Source organism: Vipera berus (genome assembly GCF_964194415.1).
Source record: "Vipera berus genome assembly, chromosome: 6".
In the NCBI taxonomy this organism is placed as follows: Eukaryota; Metazoa; Chordata; class Lepidosauria; order Squamata; family Viperidae; genus Vipera; species Vipera berus.
Window position 1 is genome coordinate 4,743,626 of NC_138208.1, and position 16,247 is coordinate 4,759,872.

At 44.8% G+C, this 16,247-nt stretch overlaps 1 protein-coding gene across 6 annotated transcripts in view; it reads right to left on the reverse strand.

Annotated features, from left to right (window-relative positions):
* Nucleotides 1-19: 19 nt before the first annotated feature.
* The window catches only part of COG5 (component of oligomeric golgi complex 5), a 150,302-nt gene continuing 134,074 nt past the window's right edge, over nucleotides 20-16,247 (reverse strand). For 2 of the 6 annotated variants that reach the window (XM_081330699.1, XM_081330698.1), the window contains 6 exons: nucleotides 14,480-14,717; nucleotides 11,282-11,362; nucleotides 9,711-9,787; nucleotides 5,666-5,792; nucleotides 3,498-3,577; nucleotides 20-588 (listed from right to left, as the gene is read on the reverse strand). In XM_081330699.1, coding sequence (XP_081186825.1) covers nucleotides 474-588; nucleotides 3,498-3,577; nucleotides 5,666-5,792; nucleotides 9,711-9,787; nucleotides 11,282-11,362; nucleotides 14,480-14,717 — 718 coding nt within the window. In that variant the 3' untranslated portion in view covers nucleotides 20-473. Of the gene's footprint in view, nucleotides 589-3,497; nucleotides 3,578-5,665; nucleotides 5,793-8,152; nucleotides 9,358-9,710; nucleotides 9,788-11,281; nucleotides 11,363-14,479; nucleotides 14,718-16,247 lie in introns of those variants that run through there. The other 4 variants (XM_081330701.1, XM_081330700.1, XM_081330702.1 and 1 more) reach the window with 3 other exon arrangements.

Sequence of the window (16,247 nt, forward strand, 5' to 3'; positions counted from 1 at the left end):
GGAACGCTTGGGAACAAGGGCAGGTAGAAAGATTTTAATTCCATTTCCAATCTATAACACGGTACATATTACACCGAAGTCATCTGAAATATCTTTTTAAGTCAAACTTGTGTACATTTTCAAAACTCTAGAACGGGTTGCTGAAAAGAAAACATTAACTCCGAGCGTTGTTTTTTTTTTTCCTTTTGTCAATTTAGGATTAGCTCTTTTTTTTTTTTGCCAATGCAGGGGGGGGGGAAAGCGCCTTTTCAAACAGAAATGTTTCGATTTCAAATTAAAACGAGAAAATATAAAAACTACCCTTCAGAAAAAGCTTGAGAGACGCAGAATGCATTTTTGAGCACGAAAGTCAAACGGGCTGCCGATCGCGTAGGGGTGAAGAAGTTTGAAAGAGATGCCGCTGGTTCGAATTCAGAAGCACCCGGCGGGGCGTTTGCTGATCAGGGTCTCCCGGCGTTTTGCAGGAAACCCATTTACTGGAGAGAGGCGAGGGCTCTCTGGAGCAGCTGCACCATTACGGGATAGACGGGGGCAAATTCTTTGCCTTCTCGGCTTCTTACAGACTGAACGTAGGCTTCCAGGGCACCCCTGCTTGGAGAGAGAAAGAATACACCGGGATGAAACTCTGTCCCTTACGAGAAAACCTAACCATACTGTAGCTCTCAAAGGGTTTGTTTCTTTGCTGCTTAGGTCTAAACTACTGACCTTAATCATTAAACCCCGGCATTCTCATTCTCTCTCTCTCTCTCTCTCTCTCTCTCTCTCTCTCCCCTCTTTACCCCCTCTCTCTCTTTCCCCCTTTCTCCTCTCCCTCTTTCTTTCCCTCTTTCCCTCTCCCCCTCTTTCCCCCTTTCTCCTCTCTTCCCTCTCCTCCCTCCCTCTTCTCCTCTTTCCCTCCCTCTCTCCCTCTTTCCCCCTCTCCCTCTCGCTCTTTCCCTTTCTCCTCTCTCCCTTTCTCCTCCCTCCCTTTCTCCTCTCCCTCTCTCCCCCTTTCTCCTCCCTCTCCCTCTCCTCCCTCTTTCTCCTCTCTTCCCTTTCTCCCTCCCTCTCCTGCTCTCCCCCTTTCTCCTCTCTCCCTCTTTCCTTCTCCTCCCTCCCTTTCTCCTCTCCCTCCCTCCCTCTTTCCCCCTTTCTCTTCTCTCCCTCCATCTTTCTCTTCTCTTTCCCTCTCCTCTTTCCCTCCCTCCCTCTCCTCTCTCTTTGCCTCTCCTCTCTTTCCCTCCCTCCCTCTCACTCTCTTTCCCTCTCCTCTCTCTCTCTTTCCCTCCCTCTCTTTCCTCTCCTCCCTCTCTTTCTTTCCCTCTCTTTCTCCTCTCTCTGTGTGAGAGTGTGTGTGTGTTCAGGTAATCCTTGACTTACAACCACAATTGAGCCCAAAATTTCTGTTGCTAAGCGAGCCATTCGTTAAGTGAGGTTTGTCCCACTTTAGGACCTTTCCTGCCACAGTTGTGAAGCGAATCACTGCAGGTTGCTAAGTGAGTAACACGGATGTTAAGTCAATCTGGCTTCCCCCTTTGGGTTTGCTGGTCACAAGGTCGCAAAAGGGAGTCGTGTAACACACACACACACACACCGGGACACGGCAACCGTCATCAAGATGAGTCAGTTGCCAAGCGTCTTGAATTTTGATCGCGCGGCCCTGGGGGGATGCTGTAAGTGTGAAAAATGGCCGTAAGTCACATTTTCTTTCAATGCCGTTGTGACTTTGAGCGGTCACTAAATGAACTGTTTGTTGTAAGTCGAGGACTACCTGTAGCAGGGGTCTTCAAACTTGGCCCTTTTATGACTTGCGGACTTCCAACACCCAGAATTCCTCAGCCAGGCACGCTGGCTGAGGAATTCTGGGAGTTGAAGTCCGCAAGTCATAAAAGGGCTGAGTTTGAAGACCCCTCCCAGAATTCCTCAGCCAGGCATGTTGGCTAAGGAATTCTGGGAGTTGAAGTCCTCAAGTCATAAAAGGGCCAATTTTAAAAGACACCCTGATCTATAGTATCGAAATGTCAGGAGTGAGTCCTCCTTTTGTTAACATAGGATGCATGCCATAGAAAGGGCCGGGCTTCAGTCACCCCACCATTTTAACGGCCTCCCCCTCGGTAAACACCTATGTAGTTTAAGGCTAAGCTCCAGATTTTTTGAAAGCAAGCAATGAATTAAAACACTGATCTATTTTGCGAGAGCTTTTCTACTATCTACAAAAAGCTATCCACTCTCTTGGTCGGTCTATAATGGAATGAGAACCGTTCCATTTACACCTTCCCGGGGAATTAAGTTTTACAACGGAAAGAATAAATACCCGCGCTAGGAGAACTACAGTCTTACTCTCTGAGTCCTCTGCTGTGTGCCAGTTCATTTATTAGGAGAGAAGCATGAATTAAGAGCGAGGAAGGAGGCATTTTGTGTGTGTGTGTGTGTGTGTGTGTGTGTGTAAGGCAACCCCTGAACGTGTGTAAACGTGGAGAACAGAAGCAGTGAAGCGTGCTGTAATTATTCCAAAAGACCACTCACCTGACAAAAAGCAGCCTTCACAGCTAAAGGGCTAAAACAGTCTCTTTCAAACCTGACCCCTTTTCAAATGCGTGGACTTCAACTCCCAGAATTCCCCAATGGAGAAGTTCCCCGGTAGAGAATTCGGAGTGGTGGTTTGAAGTCCACGCATCTTAAAAGGTGCAGAGTTCAAATGCCGAGCGATTTAACTTTGATTGAAAAGTTTTGAAAAGGCCAAACAACACGAAGAAGAAAAAAAAAGAGAGAGAGAGAGAAAGGGGGAAGGAGAGAGAGGGAGAAAAAACGACAAAAGCTCACAGGAACGTGCTAAGAAGCCTCTGTAATGCAGGTAAAAGGCACTACAATCTCTGCTTCCCTCGACTGATCCCAAGTCGTTAGAACAGTCTGCAGAAACAACCCAAGAGCCAAGAACTTTGGTGAGAACTGGATCGAGGCGGTTCGTCAGAGGTTGCATCGGAGCTCTGTTCCAACAAATTTTTCAACCTTATTTTTATTTATTTATTTATTTATATTTTAATTCCATTTATATCCCGCCCTTCTCCGAAGACTCAGGGCGGCTTACAAACTTAGCAGTAGCCTTCATTCTATGTATATGCCTGCTTATTAGGGCTTTCACACACACACCCAAGCGGCATTATTACAAAGTCAGCTTAATTGCCCCAAACAATCTGGGTCCTCATTTTACCTACCTCGGAAGGATGGAAGGCTGAGTCAACCTTGAGCCTGGTGGGACTCGAACCTGCGCTAATTGCAGGCAGCTGGTGTTACTTAAGGAGGCGTTAGCCCACTGCGCCACCAAGGCTTGCTTGCTCAGATGAAAATAAAGAAGGCGTTCATGAGCCAGAGTTGTTTGGCTTTGGCTTATGAGCGTCAGCCATTCTGTACCCAGAGCAGGCAAGGGAAGACTCTGTTGTGGCTCAAAACTGAGACTCTTTGAAATATTCCTAAATTAACCTCCCCTCCCGCCCCCAAAAAATAAAAATGCGTCTGACCGTATTAAAACGAGTCGCTCTTTCTCTGCCGGATGGTCATCTAGCCACCGCGAATAACGGGCAACGGTCCAGTCTGCTCTCTTGCGGGATCATAAATTAAAAAAAAAAAGGCGGTTGTTGACACAAAATAAAACTTGACGGAGACTGGGAAACGATGATAGCAACAAAAGTGTGAGACTTATTCCGAGACCGCTTTGCAGGGGATGCCAAATAACACGATCGATTGCGAGAGAACCGTTCACAGCAGCGTTTCTCTCATTTACCGATTGTCAATGCAGCTTTAAATACAAACCCCGTCTCAGTGGGATCTGCTTAGCACTGAGCAATCCTGAAACGAGGGGATAAATTAAGGGGCCAAAAGCAGTCAAATCTCCCAAGCAATTTTGCTTGGAGATGAATTCAACACCTGCTTCGTTTGGCGATCGCTGGGAGAAATTGCAGAGAGGCTGGGAAAGGCACAGAAAAGAGATCAGGGATCCACTCCAAAGACAAGCCATAGGTGGCAATTTAATTTAAGGGTCGTGAGAAGGCGAGACGTCGTGTGTTTCAAGTCATTCGGAGAGAAACACTTGCCTTCGAGAAAAGTTCATCGTCACTGAGGCTGGGAAATTCCTCTCCCTGTTTCCCAGATTCTGTGTGTATCTTAAAGCAACGATGACACCTTTCTAAAATCTATTTTTCCCCAGGCTTCCTTAAACTTCCCTGGCTGTCCTGGGCTGGGCCAAGAGCATTGGTGACGCTACGGATAGCTCTGGATATGTTGTGATTCAGGGTCAGCCTGTGGGTTCGGCAGTTGGGTCGGACGACTCAGAGGAGGAGGAGGGGGGTGTTGAAGACCTTGCTGAGGGGGTTGAAGATCTTGCTGATGAGAGCCCTCAGCCAGGCCCCTCCCACTTGGTCACCACGGAGACCCAGCTGTGTGACCCTGACAGCGTGGATGAAGATGACCCACAGCTGGCCCTGTTCAAGGACGCCCAACGCAGGAGGCAGTCAATTAGGAGTAAACAGAGGAAGGCAATGGGGCTTCTCGGAAGGAGGCAGAGAGAAGCCACGCCCTGAACTCTATATAAGGGGAATGTGTGGGGAGGGCTGGTTTGCTGAAGGCAACCGCTTGGATAGTTCGTGTTTCTTAAAGCTCCTGTTTCTTGGTTCGTGTCTTGTTTGTTTTTGTAGCTATAAATTTGGCAGGCGTCATTCCAGCCTCTTGCCGTTTGTAAAGGGGTTGTCCCTGCCTTTTCTGCAGGGCCGGTAGCAGGCTGGTACAGAACAGGATAAAACTAGAATGCTCGTTTTGTTTTGCTTTTTTTCCCTTGCTCATAGAAGTATTTTTATTATTATTATCTAACTGCTTAGCACGGAAGGGAACATAATGCAGAAAGGCATCCCTTAAGAACAGAAGGGATAATAAAAGAACCAGCTTCTTTGCTTAAAAACCTAACGTTATGCCATCGTGCTTTCGCTAGCCTGTAAGGTGCCTCAAGATATTCTGTGTTTCTTTGCTGCCGCAGCCTAATACAATCCCTCCGCAAACAGGGAATAAATGTTTCTTGAGGGCCTTCATTCCATGTTCAGGGTTTTATACTCCTTTATTTCTGAACATGGGATTGTAATGATGTGAGAAAGGCTAGTAGGAACATCCCAGCTCTCTGGGAACAGCTTTAGAAATATGCTACGGTTGGAAAACGAAAGGATAGAAAATGCCTACCCAGTTTTTCTGTTGTTAAGTGAGAAATTTGTGAAGTGAGTTTTGTCCCATTCTGAAACCTTTCTGGTTAGTAACCCGATTTCTCTTCGCTAGTCAGAAGGTCGCAAAAGGGGGATCGCGTGACCCGGGGACGCTGCAACCGTCATAAATATGAGTCAGTTGCCAAGCGCCTGGATTTTGATCACGGGACCCTGGGGAGGCTGCAGTGGTCCTAAGTGTGAAAAAAGGGGTCTCGGGTCACTTCGTTCGGTGCCGTTCCCACTTTGAACGGTCACTAAATGAATGGTTGTAAGTTGAGGACTACTCGTACCAGGAACTTCTCACCTGTCAAAGGCAAGCACCCATGGTTGAGCACCCATGTGTCCTGGATGGGGCAACTGGAGAGAAACGGGTTTCCCCACCCCCACCCCACCCCCCACATTGATGTCCTATTTTGTAGAAAAGGTTTACGTCGTCTCGTTACCTGGAACGGGGATTTCAGTTCGGGTGGCGCCCTCGTAAATAAGAACTGGATGATGGTGCTGTATGGAATGATGTCTCCCACCGCTGGGCTACTGGAAATATGCTCGCTGGTCTGGAAGAGCATGGGTCTAGGGGAGGAGGAGACACGATGGTGAAAAGATCAGAACGTTAAGACCAGGGGGTCTTCAAACTTGGCCCTTTTATGACTTCTGGACTTCAACTCCCAGAATTCCTCAGCCAGTGTGCCTAGCTGAGGAATTCTGGGAGTTGAAGTCCACAAGCAGGGTCTTCAAACTTGGCCCTTTTATGACTTCTGGACTTCAACTCCCAGAATTCCTCAGCCAGCATGCCTGGCTGAGGATTTCTGGGAGTTGAAGTCCGCAAGTCATAAAAGGGCCAAGTTTGAAGACCCCTCCCAGAATTCCTCGGACAAGCACACTGGCTGAGGAATTCTGGGAACTGAAGTCCGCAAGTCATAAAAGGGCCAAGTTTGAAGACCCCCTCCCAGAATTCCTCGGACAGGCACGCTGGCTGAGGAATTCTGGGAACTGAAGTCCGCAAGTCATAAAAGGGCCAAGTTTGAAGAGCCCTGGTTAAGACTTTCAAACAACTGAGTAGCAGAAGGCTTATCATGGTGGATGTCGGTGTTACAACAGAGGTGGGCCACAGAGTGCCCAGCTGGAAGACCTCCGAGGTGCCGTCCTACTCTGTTATTCTACTCTGTAGAAGGTAAACTTGATTTCCACAACTACACAAGGTAGAATAACAAGAGTTGGAAGGGACCTTGGAGGTCTTCTAGTTTATTGTTTAATTCTTTTTTAATCTTTGTATTCTATGTTTTTTAATTTTTTATTGTTGTGAGCCGCCCTGAGTCCTTAGGGAGAAGGGCGGCATATAAATTTAATAAATAATAATAATAACAACAACTCCTTGCTCAAGTCGGAGACCCTATATAACGGGTCTTCAAACGTGGTCCTTTTAAGACTTGTGGACTTCAACTCCCAGAATTCCTCAGCCAGCATGCCTAGCTGAGGAATTCTGGGAGTTGAAGTCCACAAGTCACGAAAGGGCCAAGTTTGAAGACCCCTGCCCTATAGCATGGCTGTCCAGTTTCTTCCTGAAAACCTCCAGTGATGGAGCACCTACCTCTTCTGGAGGCAAGCAGTTCCACTGGTTAATTGTTCTCACCGTCAGGAAGTTTCTCCTTAATTCTAGGTTGGTATTCCAGTAGCATTCCCACAACCACATTTTTACTTTTTCCCATTCCCATCCTTGGATGTTTCAGCCCTGGACCTCTGTGTTGAAGGCCCTACGCTATCCAATGCTGGCCTAGTTCCACTTATTATTTATCTGAGTTAACTCTCTTTCTGCAAAAAGTTAGAAACCAAGAATCAACGTCTGTTTTATTTACAGGCAGTGTTAGAGGAGACCTATGTTAATCCATACTAACAGAGTCTAGTAGCATATTTGCAGAATAACACATTTGAGCAGCCTTGGTGGTGCCCCGGTTAGAATGCAATACTGCAGGTAAACTCTGCCCTCAGCCAGGAGTTCGATCCCGACGGGCTCAGATTCAGCCTTCCATCCTTCCGAGATCGATAAAATGAGGACCCAGATTGTTGGGGGCAACTGGCTGACTTTGTAAACCCCTTAGAAAGAGCTGTAAAGCACTGCGAAGCGGTATATAAGTCTTAAGTGCTATTGCTATTGTTATTTAAGCTGTGGTAGTGTAGTGGTGAGAATGCAGTATTGCAGGCTTAACTCACTGCTCACTGCCAGGAGTTCGATCCTGACCGGCTCAAGGTTGACTCGGCCTTCCATCCTTCCAAGGTCAGTAAAATGAGGACCCAGATTATTGAGGGCAAGAGGCTGACTCTGCAAACCGCTTAGAGAGGGCTGTAAAGCGGCATATAAGTGCTATTGCTAGTGCTATTAAAAAGCATCAACTCTCATGGGCTATAACTGAGTTGAATAGCTCCCCCCCTCCCTCTCTCTTTCCCTCCCTCCCCCCCCTCTGTGTGTGTGTGTGTGTTTTATACCACATAAGTGTATCTCATTCTTGGTGACTTTTAAGATGGGTGGACTTCAATTGCCACACCCTCAGTTGAGGTCCACGCATCTGAAAGTTGCCAAGATGGTGAAACAACGCATCACAGTGCAGGAACACACGTCTCATCCTTTGTGATGCGAGCGGATGAGGGGGCTAGAAAAACCAGGATGCTTGGCAAAGTTGAGCAAAGCAGGAGGAGACCCAGGTATCCTGAGGGGCCACCCCTTAAGAACGAGCCAGGCCGTGTGTGCTGCAGCTGCCGCAAAATCCAAGGCCATCCTGGGCCGCCTCAACCGAAGGCCAGCATCAAGATCACAAGAAGGAGACTGCCGCTGTCTACTGCACTAGGGAGGCCACACTTGGAGTACTGAATCCAGTTTTGGTCACCCTGATATATAAAAAAAAGATGCTGAGGCCCTAGGAGGAGAGCAGAGAAGAGCAACAAAGACGATAAGGGCTCTAGAGGTGCTGAACCAGGGGTCCCCAACCTCCAGTCTGTGGACTGGTACTGGGCCACGGCATGCCAGCAACCGGTCCGCACAAACAAGCCAAGCCCCATCTGCGGGATGCAGGAAGCACGCAAAACCACGCACCCTCCGGTCCATGGAAAAACCTCTTTCCACGGAACCGGTGGTCCCTGGTGCCCGAAAGGTTGGGGGACCTCTGGGCTAAACCATACAATGGGCATCTAAGGGAACTAGGGATGTTTTGCCTAACAAAGAGAGGGTTAACAGGAGACACACGAGCTGTCTTCTAATCTTGAAGGGCTGTCGTGGAGAAGACAGGGGGGGGGTTTGTCAAGCACCTGAAGGCAGGAGAAGAAACAATGGCTGGCAACTCATCAGAGAGAGGTCCAGCCTGTAAAAAAAAAGGAGGAATTTCCTGACAGTGAGAACAATTGAGTGAGAACAATTGATCAAGGGAACAGCTCGCCCCCCCCCAACCATGGAGGTCTGGACGCTCCATTCTCTGGAGGAAAAATGAAGGAAAGAAAGAAAGAAAGAAAGAAAGAAAGAAAGAAAGAAGGAAAGAAAGAGAGAGAGAGAGAGAGAGAGAGAGAGAGAGAGAGAGAGAGAGAGAGAGAGAAAGAAAGAAAGAAAGAAAGAAAGAAAGAAAGAAAGAAAGAAAGAAAGAAAGAAAGAAAGAAAGAAAGGAAGGAAGGAAGGAAGGAAGGAAGGAAGGAAGGAAGGAAGGAAGGGAAGGAAGGAAGGAAGGAAGGAGAGAGAGAAGAGAAGAGAAGAGAAGAGAAGAGAAGAGAAGAGAAGAGAAGAGAAGAGAAGAGAAGAGAAGAGAAGAGTGGATAGCCATTTGACCGGGATGATATCAGGACTATTGCCTCGGGCAGGAGGTCAGACTAGAAGACCTCCAAGGTCCCTTCGAGCCTTGTGATTCTAAGAGAAGACCTCAGGTAAGGGGGATGTTCTAGGAAGTTCTACTGATTATCATGGGTTTCCAGAGTTTTGAGTTTGCCCTTAATGGGCGAACTTAACTAACAGCAAACACAGCATGCAACCGTTGCCAATTTGCTTGGGCGGGCTTCGTACGCCTCTGTGTTGGAGTCGGGCAGGTGATTGTTTGCCATAACAGCTTATTATTTTAATTAAGCCATCCTCGGCGCCACCCCACTGTAAACGCTCACGCTTCTAGAGGAGGAGGAAAAAGGAGAGAGAGAGAAAAGGGAACCGTTCATGTGTGACTAGAACAGCTCATTATCGCAAGAACCGAGATAGATAGATATATTTAGAAAAATAAAAACAAAAAAAGATATAATTGAGCCAAGAATTTGCACAGCAGATTTCTCTGTGTTTTTATAGTCACCGGCTGAATCAAACCTGAAAAGGGGAGGGGGGGGAAATAAAAGGTAATTGGTTGTTAATTGGCATGTGATGCAGCCAGAGGGTTTTAATTAAACCCTCGGCAAAGTGAGAAGCCGCTGATTGTTTTCTGTTAATGAAAACAACTGAATCACAGCCTCGGCCGTTGAAGCATCGCTCACCTGAATGATCTTAAGAGTTTGTAGGGTTTGCCCAGATCGGAGACTCGTCTGCAAAGGGGCGCCACGGCTAACTCCATCTGCAAGATAAATTGATTTGGTTTAAATCTGCTAATTCAGAGACCTAAAAAAAAAACAAAAAAAAAACAGAGCAGATTAGGGAAAGCAGATTTATCTGCTGAATCCCAGCCGTGATTTACAACACGGATGCTCCTCGACGTACGACACTTGGCTCAGTGACCGTCCAAAGTTACAACGGGACTGGAAAAATGTGACTTATGTCTGTTTTTCACTTTTGCAATTCCCCGTCTCCTGGTGATTGACCCAAAGTCACCCAGCGGGCTTTCATGCCTAAGGCGGGACTAGAACTCACCGTCTCCTGGTGATTGGCCCAAAGTCACCCAGCCGGCTTTCATGCCTAAGGCGGAACTAGAACTCCCCATCTCCTGGTGATTGGCTCAAAGTCACCCAGCTGGCTTTCATGCCTAAGGCGGGACTAGAACTCACCGTCTCCTGGTGATTGGCCCAAAGTCACCCAGCTGGCTTTCATGCCTAAGGCAGGACTAGAACTCCCCGTCTCCTGCTGATTGGCTCAAAGTCACCCAGCTGGCTTTCATGCCTAAGGCGGGACTAGAACTCCCCGTCTCCTGGTGATTGGCCCAAAGTCACCCAGCCGGCTTTCATGCCTAAGGCAGGACTAGAACTCCCAGTGTCCTGGTGATTGGCCCAAAGTCACCCAGCTGGCTTTCATGCCTAAGGCGGGACTAGAACTCCCCGTCTCCTGGTGATTGGCCCAAAGTCACCCAGCCGGCTTTCATGGCTATGGCAGGACTAGAACTCCCGGTCTCCCGGTTTCTAGGCCATTAAGAAGAACTGGTCCGCCACACAGGGAATCAGAGAGAGATTTTATCCATGTTGAAGGGAAACTTGTCTGCTAGCCCTTCTCCCATCGGATCTCCCAAGTACAGGCCAGTTCAACCCCAACAAGGTCTGCTATGAGTACACCGAGCACATTATTGTAGTATCCCAAATAAGAAGCGCATTTGCCCGAATCAATCGGGTTTGTTACGCCTGTTTTTCCTATAGGGTTACACTTTACGGAGAGTGCCATGCTAAATAGCTGACACCTCTTCTGCTGAAATTCCCAGGCCATTTGGAACAATTTTACACCTCCTTATTTCTGCCAGACAAAAATGAGCCTCATCACACGTAGTAGTGTGGCAAAACTGTGTACGGCGCCACGTTGGGTTTGACAATCTCTTAACATCAGCTTTTGTAAAAGCTGGCGACCGACAACGGAGCACGATTTAGCTCTTACCTGTTGGCCTAACGCGTTCAGGAACAAACAATTCAACGGTTTTCTCATTTTATATCGCCATTTTTAAAAGCTTTTTCTTTTCTTTTTTTAAAGTAACGACCGAGTCTTCGTGTCGGCATCGGCTCCGTTATTAACAAATAACTGAACCAATTTGGAGTTTCAGATTGTGCCCGTGCCCTAAGCCGTTCTCCTATTAGGGGATCCCGCTCCGTTGCAAGAAACCATTTTGCAATAAACGCACAAAATGTACACGCACCTCTGTTGTGGCCGGAATTCTTGCGTGCGACAGCTGTAGTATTTGTATTAGAGTAGATACTAGAGCAGCTATCAGAGCAGACTAGATGGAGTAAGAATAGAGTAAGCTGAGCCCAAATATGACAACCTTCTGAGAAGCAAAGCCAATGCAGAAGCCAGATTCACTTCAAACCACATTACTAATTTAAATGCAGTGATTCACTAAACAACTGGGCAAGAAAGGTTATATAAAATGGGGCAAAATCCACTTAACTGTCTCGTTTAGCAACGGAAATTTTGGGCACAATTGTGACGGTAAGTCAAGGACTCTCTGTATTTAAAAATAAATAAATAAACCCCAGAGTTCTTTCATTGGCCCTAGCCCAAGAAATGTTTTAAAACTCAATCCCCAAACCTTTCTCATTTTTCTTTACATTTTTCTACCCCCGCAAGGAAACTTAATTCATCCAATTCCCCAACTGTTAGCATTTTTACTGCTGTTAATACAAGAGGCAGGATGTAAGTCAAAGAAATATTAAAAATCTGACAAATCTGGAATGTGCTTTCATTCCAGCCAACAGCGATGAAATTTCTTTTCGTAGTCAAAGAACGTCTTATGTTTTTCTCGGCTAAACTCGGATCTGGTGCCTGGAGAGTGTATTTTTTGTGCCAGATAAAGGAAGGAAAGAAAACCTTTTCTTTCCCTTCGTGTGTTTCTGCATGCTCGCATTTCGTTCTTTTGATTGCACAGAACCACATGGCATTTAAAGGGCAAAATATTATTCCCCAACTAACACAGCTTAAAATACTCCAAATTACTGTAACCTCAGTGCACACGGCTTTGTTTTCAGTTTTTTGTTATTCAGCAACAAAGATCCTCATAATGAATAGGTCGTAAGGTGCATCAATTCCTAGATAATGCCTCACGGTCTGTATAAATGTCAAGAAAATGTCATTTAAAATTATCTCATTGACCTCAGGAAATCTTTTTAGACCAGCCAATATAAACCGAGGGTGAAAACTGAGCCGAGTATTTGGCGTAAGTGATTGTTATTGCCTTTCCGTTTTAGCTTCCGACGTGCTTAAATATAATCATCTTGTTTTGTATTCTGGGGTTATAATTTGCTTCCTTCACTTGGTTTCAACAAGAGAACCCCAAATGCACAAATCCGTGTTTGCATATGTAGCTTCTACCAGAGACAGATTCCTTGTGGGTCTAATCACACTTGGCCAATTAAAGCTTTTCTATTTCTATTTTTCCTATTCCTATTCCTATTCTATTGTATTCTGTTCTATTCTATTTCATTCTGTAATTCTATTCTATTCTATTCTATTCTATTCTGTTCTGTTCTATTGTATTTCATTCTGTAATTCTATTCTATTTATTCTATTATTCTATTCTATTCTATTCTATTCTATTCTATTCTATTCTATTCTATTCTATTCTATTCTATTCTATTCTATTCTATTCTATTCTATTCTAAATTCTATTCTATTCCATTCTGTAATTCTATTCTGTTCTATTCTATTCTATTTCATTGTGTAATTCTGTTCTATTCTGTTCTATTCTATTCCATTTTACTCTATTCTATTCTATTTCATTCTGTAATTCTATTCTATTCTGTTCTATTCTATTTTATTCTATTCTATTCTATTCCATTTTACTCTACTCTACTCTACTCTATTTCATTCTGTTATTCCATTCTGTTCTGTTCTGTTCTGTTCTGTTCTATTTCATTCTGTAATTCTATTCTACTCTACTCTACTCTATTCTATTCTATTCTATTCTATTCTATTCTATTCTATTCTATTCTAAATTCTATTCTATTCCATTCTGTAATTCTATTCTGTTCTATTCTATTCTATTCTATTCTATTCTATTCTATTCTATTCTAATTTCATTCTGTAATTCTGTTCTATTCTGTTCTATTCTATTCTATTCCATTTTACTCTATTCTATTCCATTTCATTCTGTAATTCTATTCTATTCTATTCTGTTCTGTTCTATTTCATTCTGTAATTCTATTCTATTCTATTCTATTCTGTTCTGTTCTGTTCTATTCTATTCTGTTCTGTTCTATTCTATTTCATTCTGTAATTCTATTCTATTTATTCTATTATTCTATTCTATTCTATTCTATTCTATTCTATTCTATTCTATTCTATTCTATTCTATTCTATTTCATTGTGTAATTCTATTCTATTCCATTTTGTAATTCTATTCTGTTCTATTCTATTCTATTTCATTGTGTAATTCTATTCTATTCTATTCTATTCTATTCTATTCTATTCTATTCTATTCTATTCTATTCTAATTTCATTCTGTAATTCTATTCTGTTCTATTCTATTCTATTTCATTGTGTAATTCTATTCTATTCTATTCTATTCTAATTCTATTCTATTCTATTCTATTCTATTCTATTCTATTCTATTCTATTCTATTCTATTCTATTCTATTCTACAGTATTCTATTCTAATTTCATTCTGTAATTCTGTTCTATTCTGTTCTATTCTATTCTATTCTATTCCATTTTACTCTATTCTATTCTATTTCATTCTGTAATTCTATTCTATTCTATTCTGTTCTGTTCTATTTCATTCTGTAATTCTATTCTATTCTGTTCTGTTCTATTCTATTTTATTCTATTCTATTCTATTCCATTTCTCTACTCTACTCTATTCTATTTCATTCTGTAATTCTATTCTATTCTATTCTATTCTGTTCTGTTCTGTTCTGTTCTATTTCATTCTTGAATTCGATTCTACTCTATTCTATTCTATTCTATTCTTTTCTATTTTATTCTATTCCATTCCATTCCATTCCATTCCATTCCATACATAGAACAGAATAGAATTCTGTGATCATCATTGGTGCAGAATGGTGTAGGATCTCTGGCTTGAGCAGGAGATTTGACTAGAACAAAGTTCCTCAAGATTTCTGGCTTTGTGGACTGGCAGGCTGGGGGAGGGGATGGTGCCGGTGGCTGGCATCTCCCATTTCCATGAGCGGCATGCACATGCTTGCCAGCCGTTTCAACAGCCCAGTTGCAAAACCCCTGATGGCCCACAGCTGGACCAGAAGACCTCCAAGTTCCCTTCCAACTCTGTTGTTCTGTTAACTCAGCCCCCCCCCCTTGCATGGAACCGATGAGTCGTGTTTTGAACCCCGAACGCCGCCGGAAGCGGAGCAAAATTAAGGCCGAGGGTCCCCTCATTCACCTGAGCGAAGTCGGCCGCCAGCCTCATTTTCCCTCCTTCGCCGAGTGGCCGGAGCAGGCTGGCGTTGCGGATGAAGATCTGGATGGCCCGCTGAGCGATGCCTTCGGTCCTCTCGTAGACAAAATCGTAGCATTCAAAGTGCCTGAAATAATCGTTCATGACCCTGGAGATGAACCCCTGCAGCTCCTTCATGTACAGAGAGCAAGGCACGTCCGGCTTTCCCGAAGAAGGCAGGGACCTGCCCGGCAAACGGGAGGGGGGGAAAAAAAGAGGAAAAAATGAATTTCCCGTTCATTTCCACTGGACCGTTATTCCGACAAGTAGTCCATGACTTACAACGTTTAGTGACCATTTGAAGTTACTGAAAAAGGGACGAGCATTTTTCTTGCTTGCAACCCCAGGGTCACCTGATCAAAATTCAGACGCAATTGGTTCGCATTTATGATGGTCACCGCGTCCCGGTGTCCCGGGATCCCCTTCTGCGACCTTCGTTCAAGCAAAGTCCATGGGGAAGCCAGATTCGCTTAACAGCCGCGTTGCTACTTTAAGAACTGCAGTGATTTACTTAACAACGGTGGCAAGAAAGGGAGGTCAGACGGGGCCAAATTCACTTAACAACTGTCTCGCTTAGCAACAGAAATTTTCAACGGAGATGGCAAGTTGAGGACTATGTGTTTTTCTCCTCCCTCTGCAAAACACGAATGCAACAGAAGAGGAGGGCGGCTGGCAGTCCTTGACTTATGACTTCAACCGGGAACAGAATTTCCGTCGGTGCGCAAAGCTGTTCAGGGAGTCGCAGCCGATTTTACGACCATTTTTGCCACGGTTGTTAAGCAAATCCCTGCGGCGGTTAAGTGAATCTTGTGGTGCTTAAAGAAATCCGACTTCCCCCGTTGACTTTACTTGTCAGAAACCATCGGGAAAGGTGACAAGACTCAATACACGCCAGTCTGGACAGACTGGAACACTGGGCGCTATCTAACAAAATGAAATTCAATGGTGAAAAAAAAGTTCTACATTTAGGCAAGAAAAACCAAATGCGCAGGTATAGTAGAGGTGGCACCTTGCTCAATAGTAGCAACTGTAAGACGGATGTCGTAGTCCTAGTGGACAGTCACTTAAATAGGAGCCAGCCGTGTGCTGCAGCTGCCAAAAAAGCCAACACAGTGCTAGGCTGCATTAACAGAGGGATAGAATCAAGATCAGGTGAAGTGTTAATACCACTTTACAAGGCCTTGGTAAGGCCACACTTGGAATCCTGCATCCAGTTTTGGTCACCACGATGTAAAACAGATGTTGAGACTCTAGAAAGAGTGCAGAGAAGGGCAACAAAGATGATCAGGGGACTGGAGGTTAAAACATATAAGGAACGGTTGCTGGAATTGGGGATGTCTAGCTTAATGAAGAGAAGGACATGGGGTGACATGATAGCAGCCTTCCAATATCTCAGGGGCTGCCCCAAAGAAGAGGCAGTTAAGCTATTCTCCAAAGCACCTCAAAGCAGGACAAGAAGCAACGGATGGAAACTAGTCAAGGAGAGAAGCAACCTAGAACTAAGGAGAAATTTCCTGACAGTTGGGACAATTAACCAATGGAACTGCTTGCCACCAGAAGCTGTGAATGCTCGAACACCGGAAGTTTGTAAGAAGAGATTGGACAGTCATTTGCTCCTAATGAAAGAGGGTCTCCTGCTTGAGCAGGGGGTCGGACTAGAAGACCTCTGAGGTCCCATTCAACTCTGCATGCATTAACCTGCATGCATTTCCGC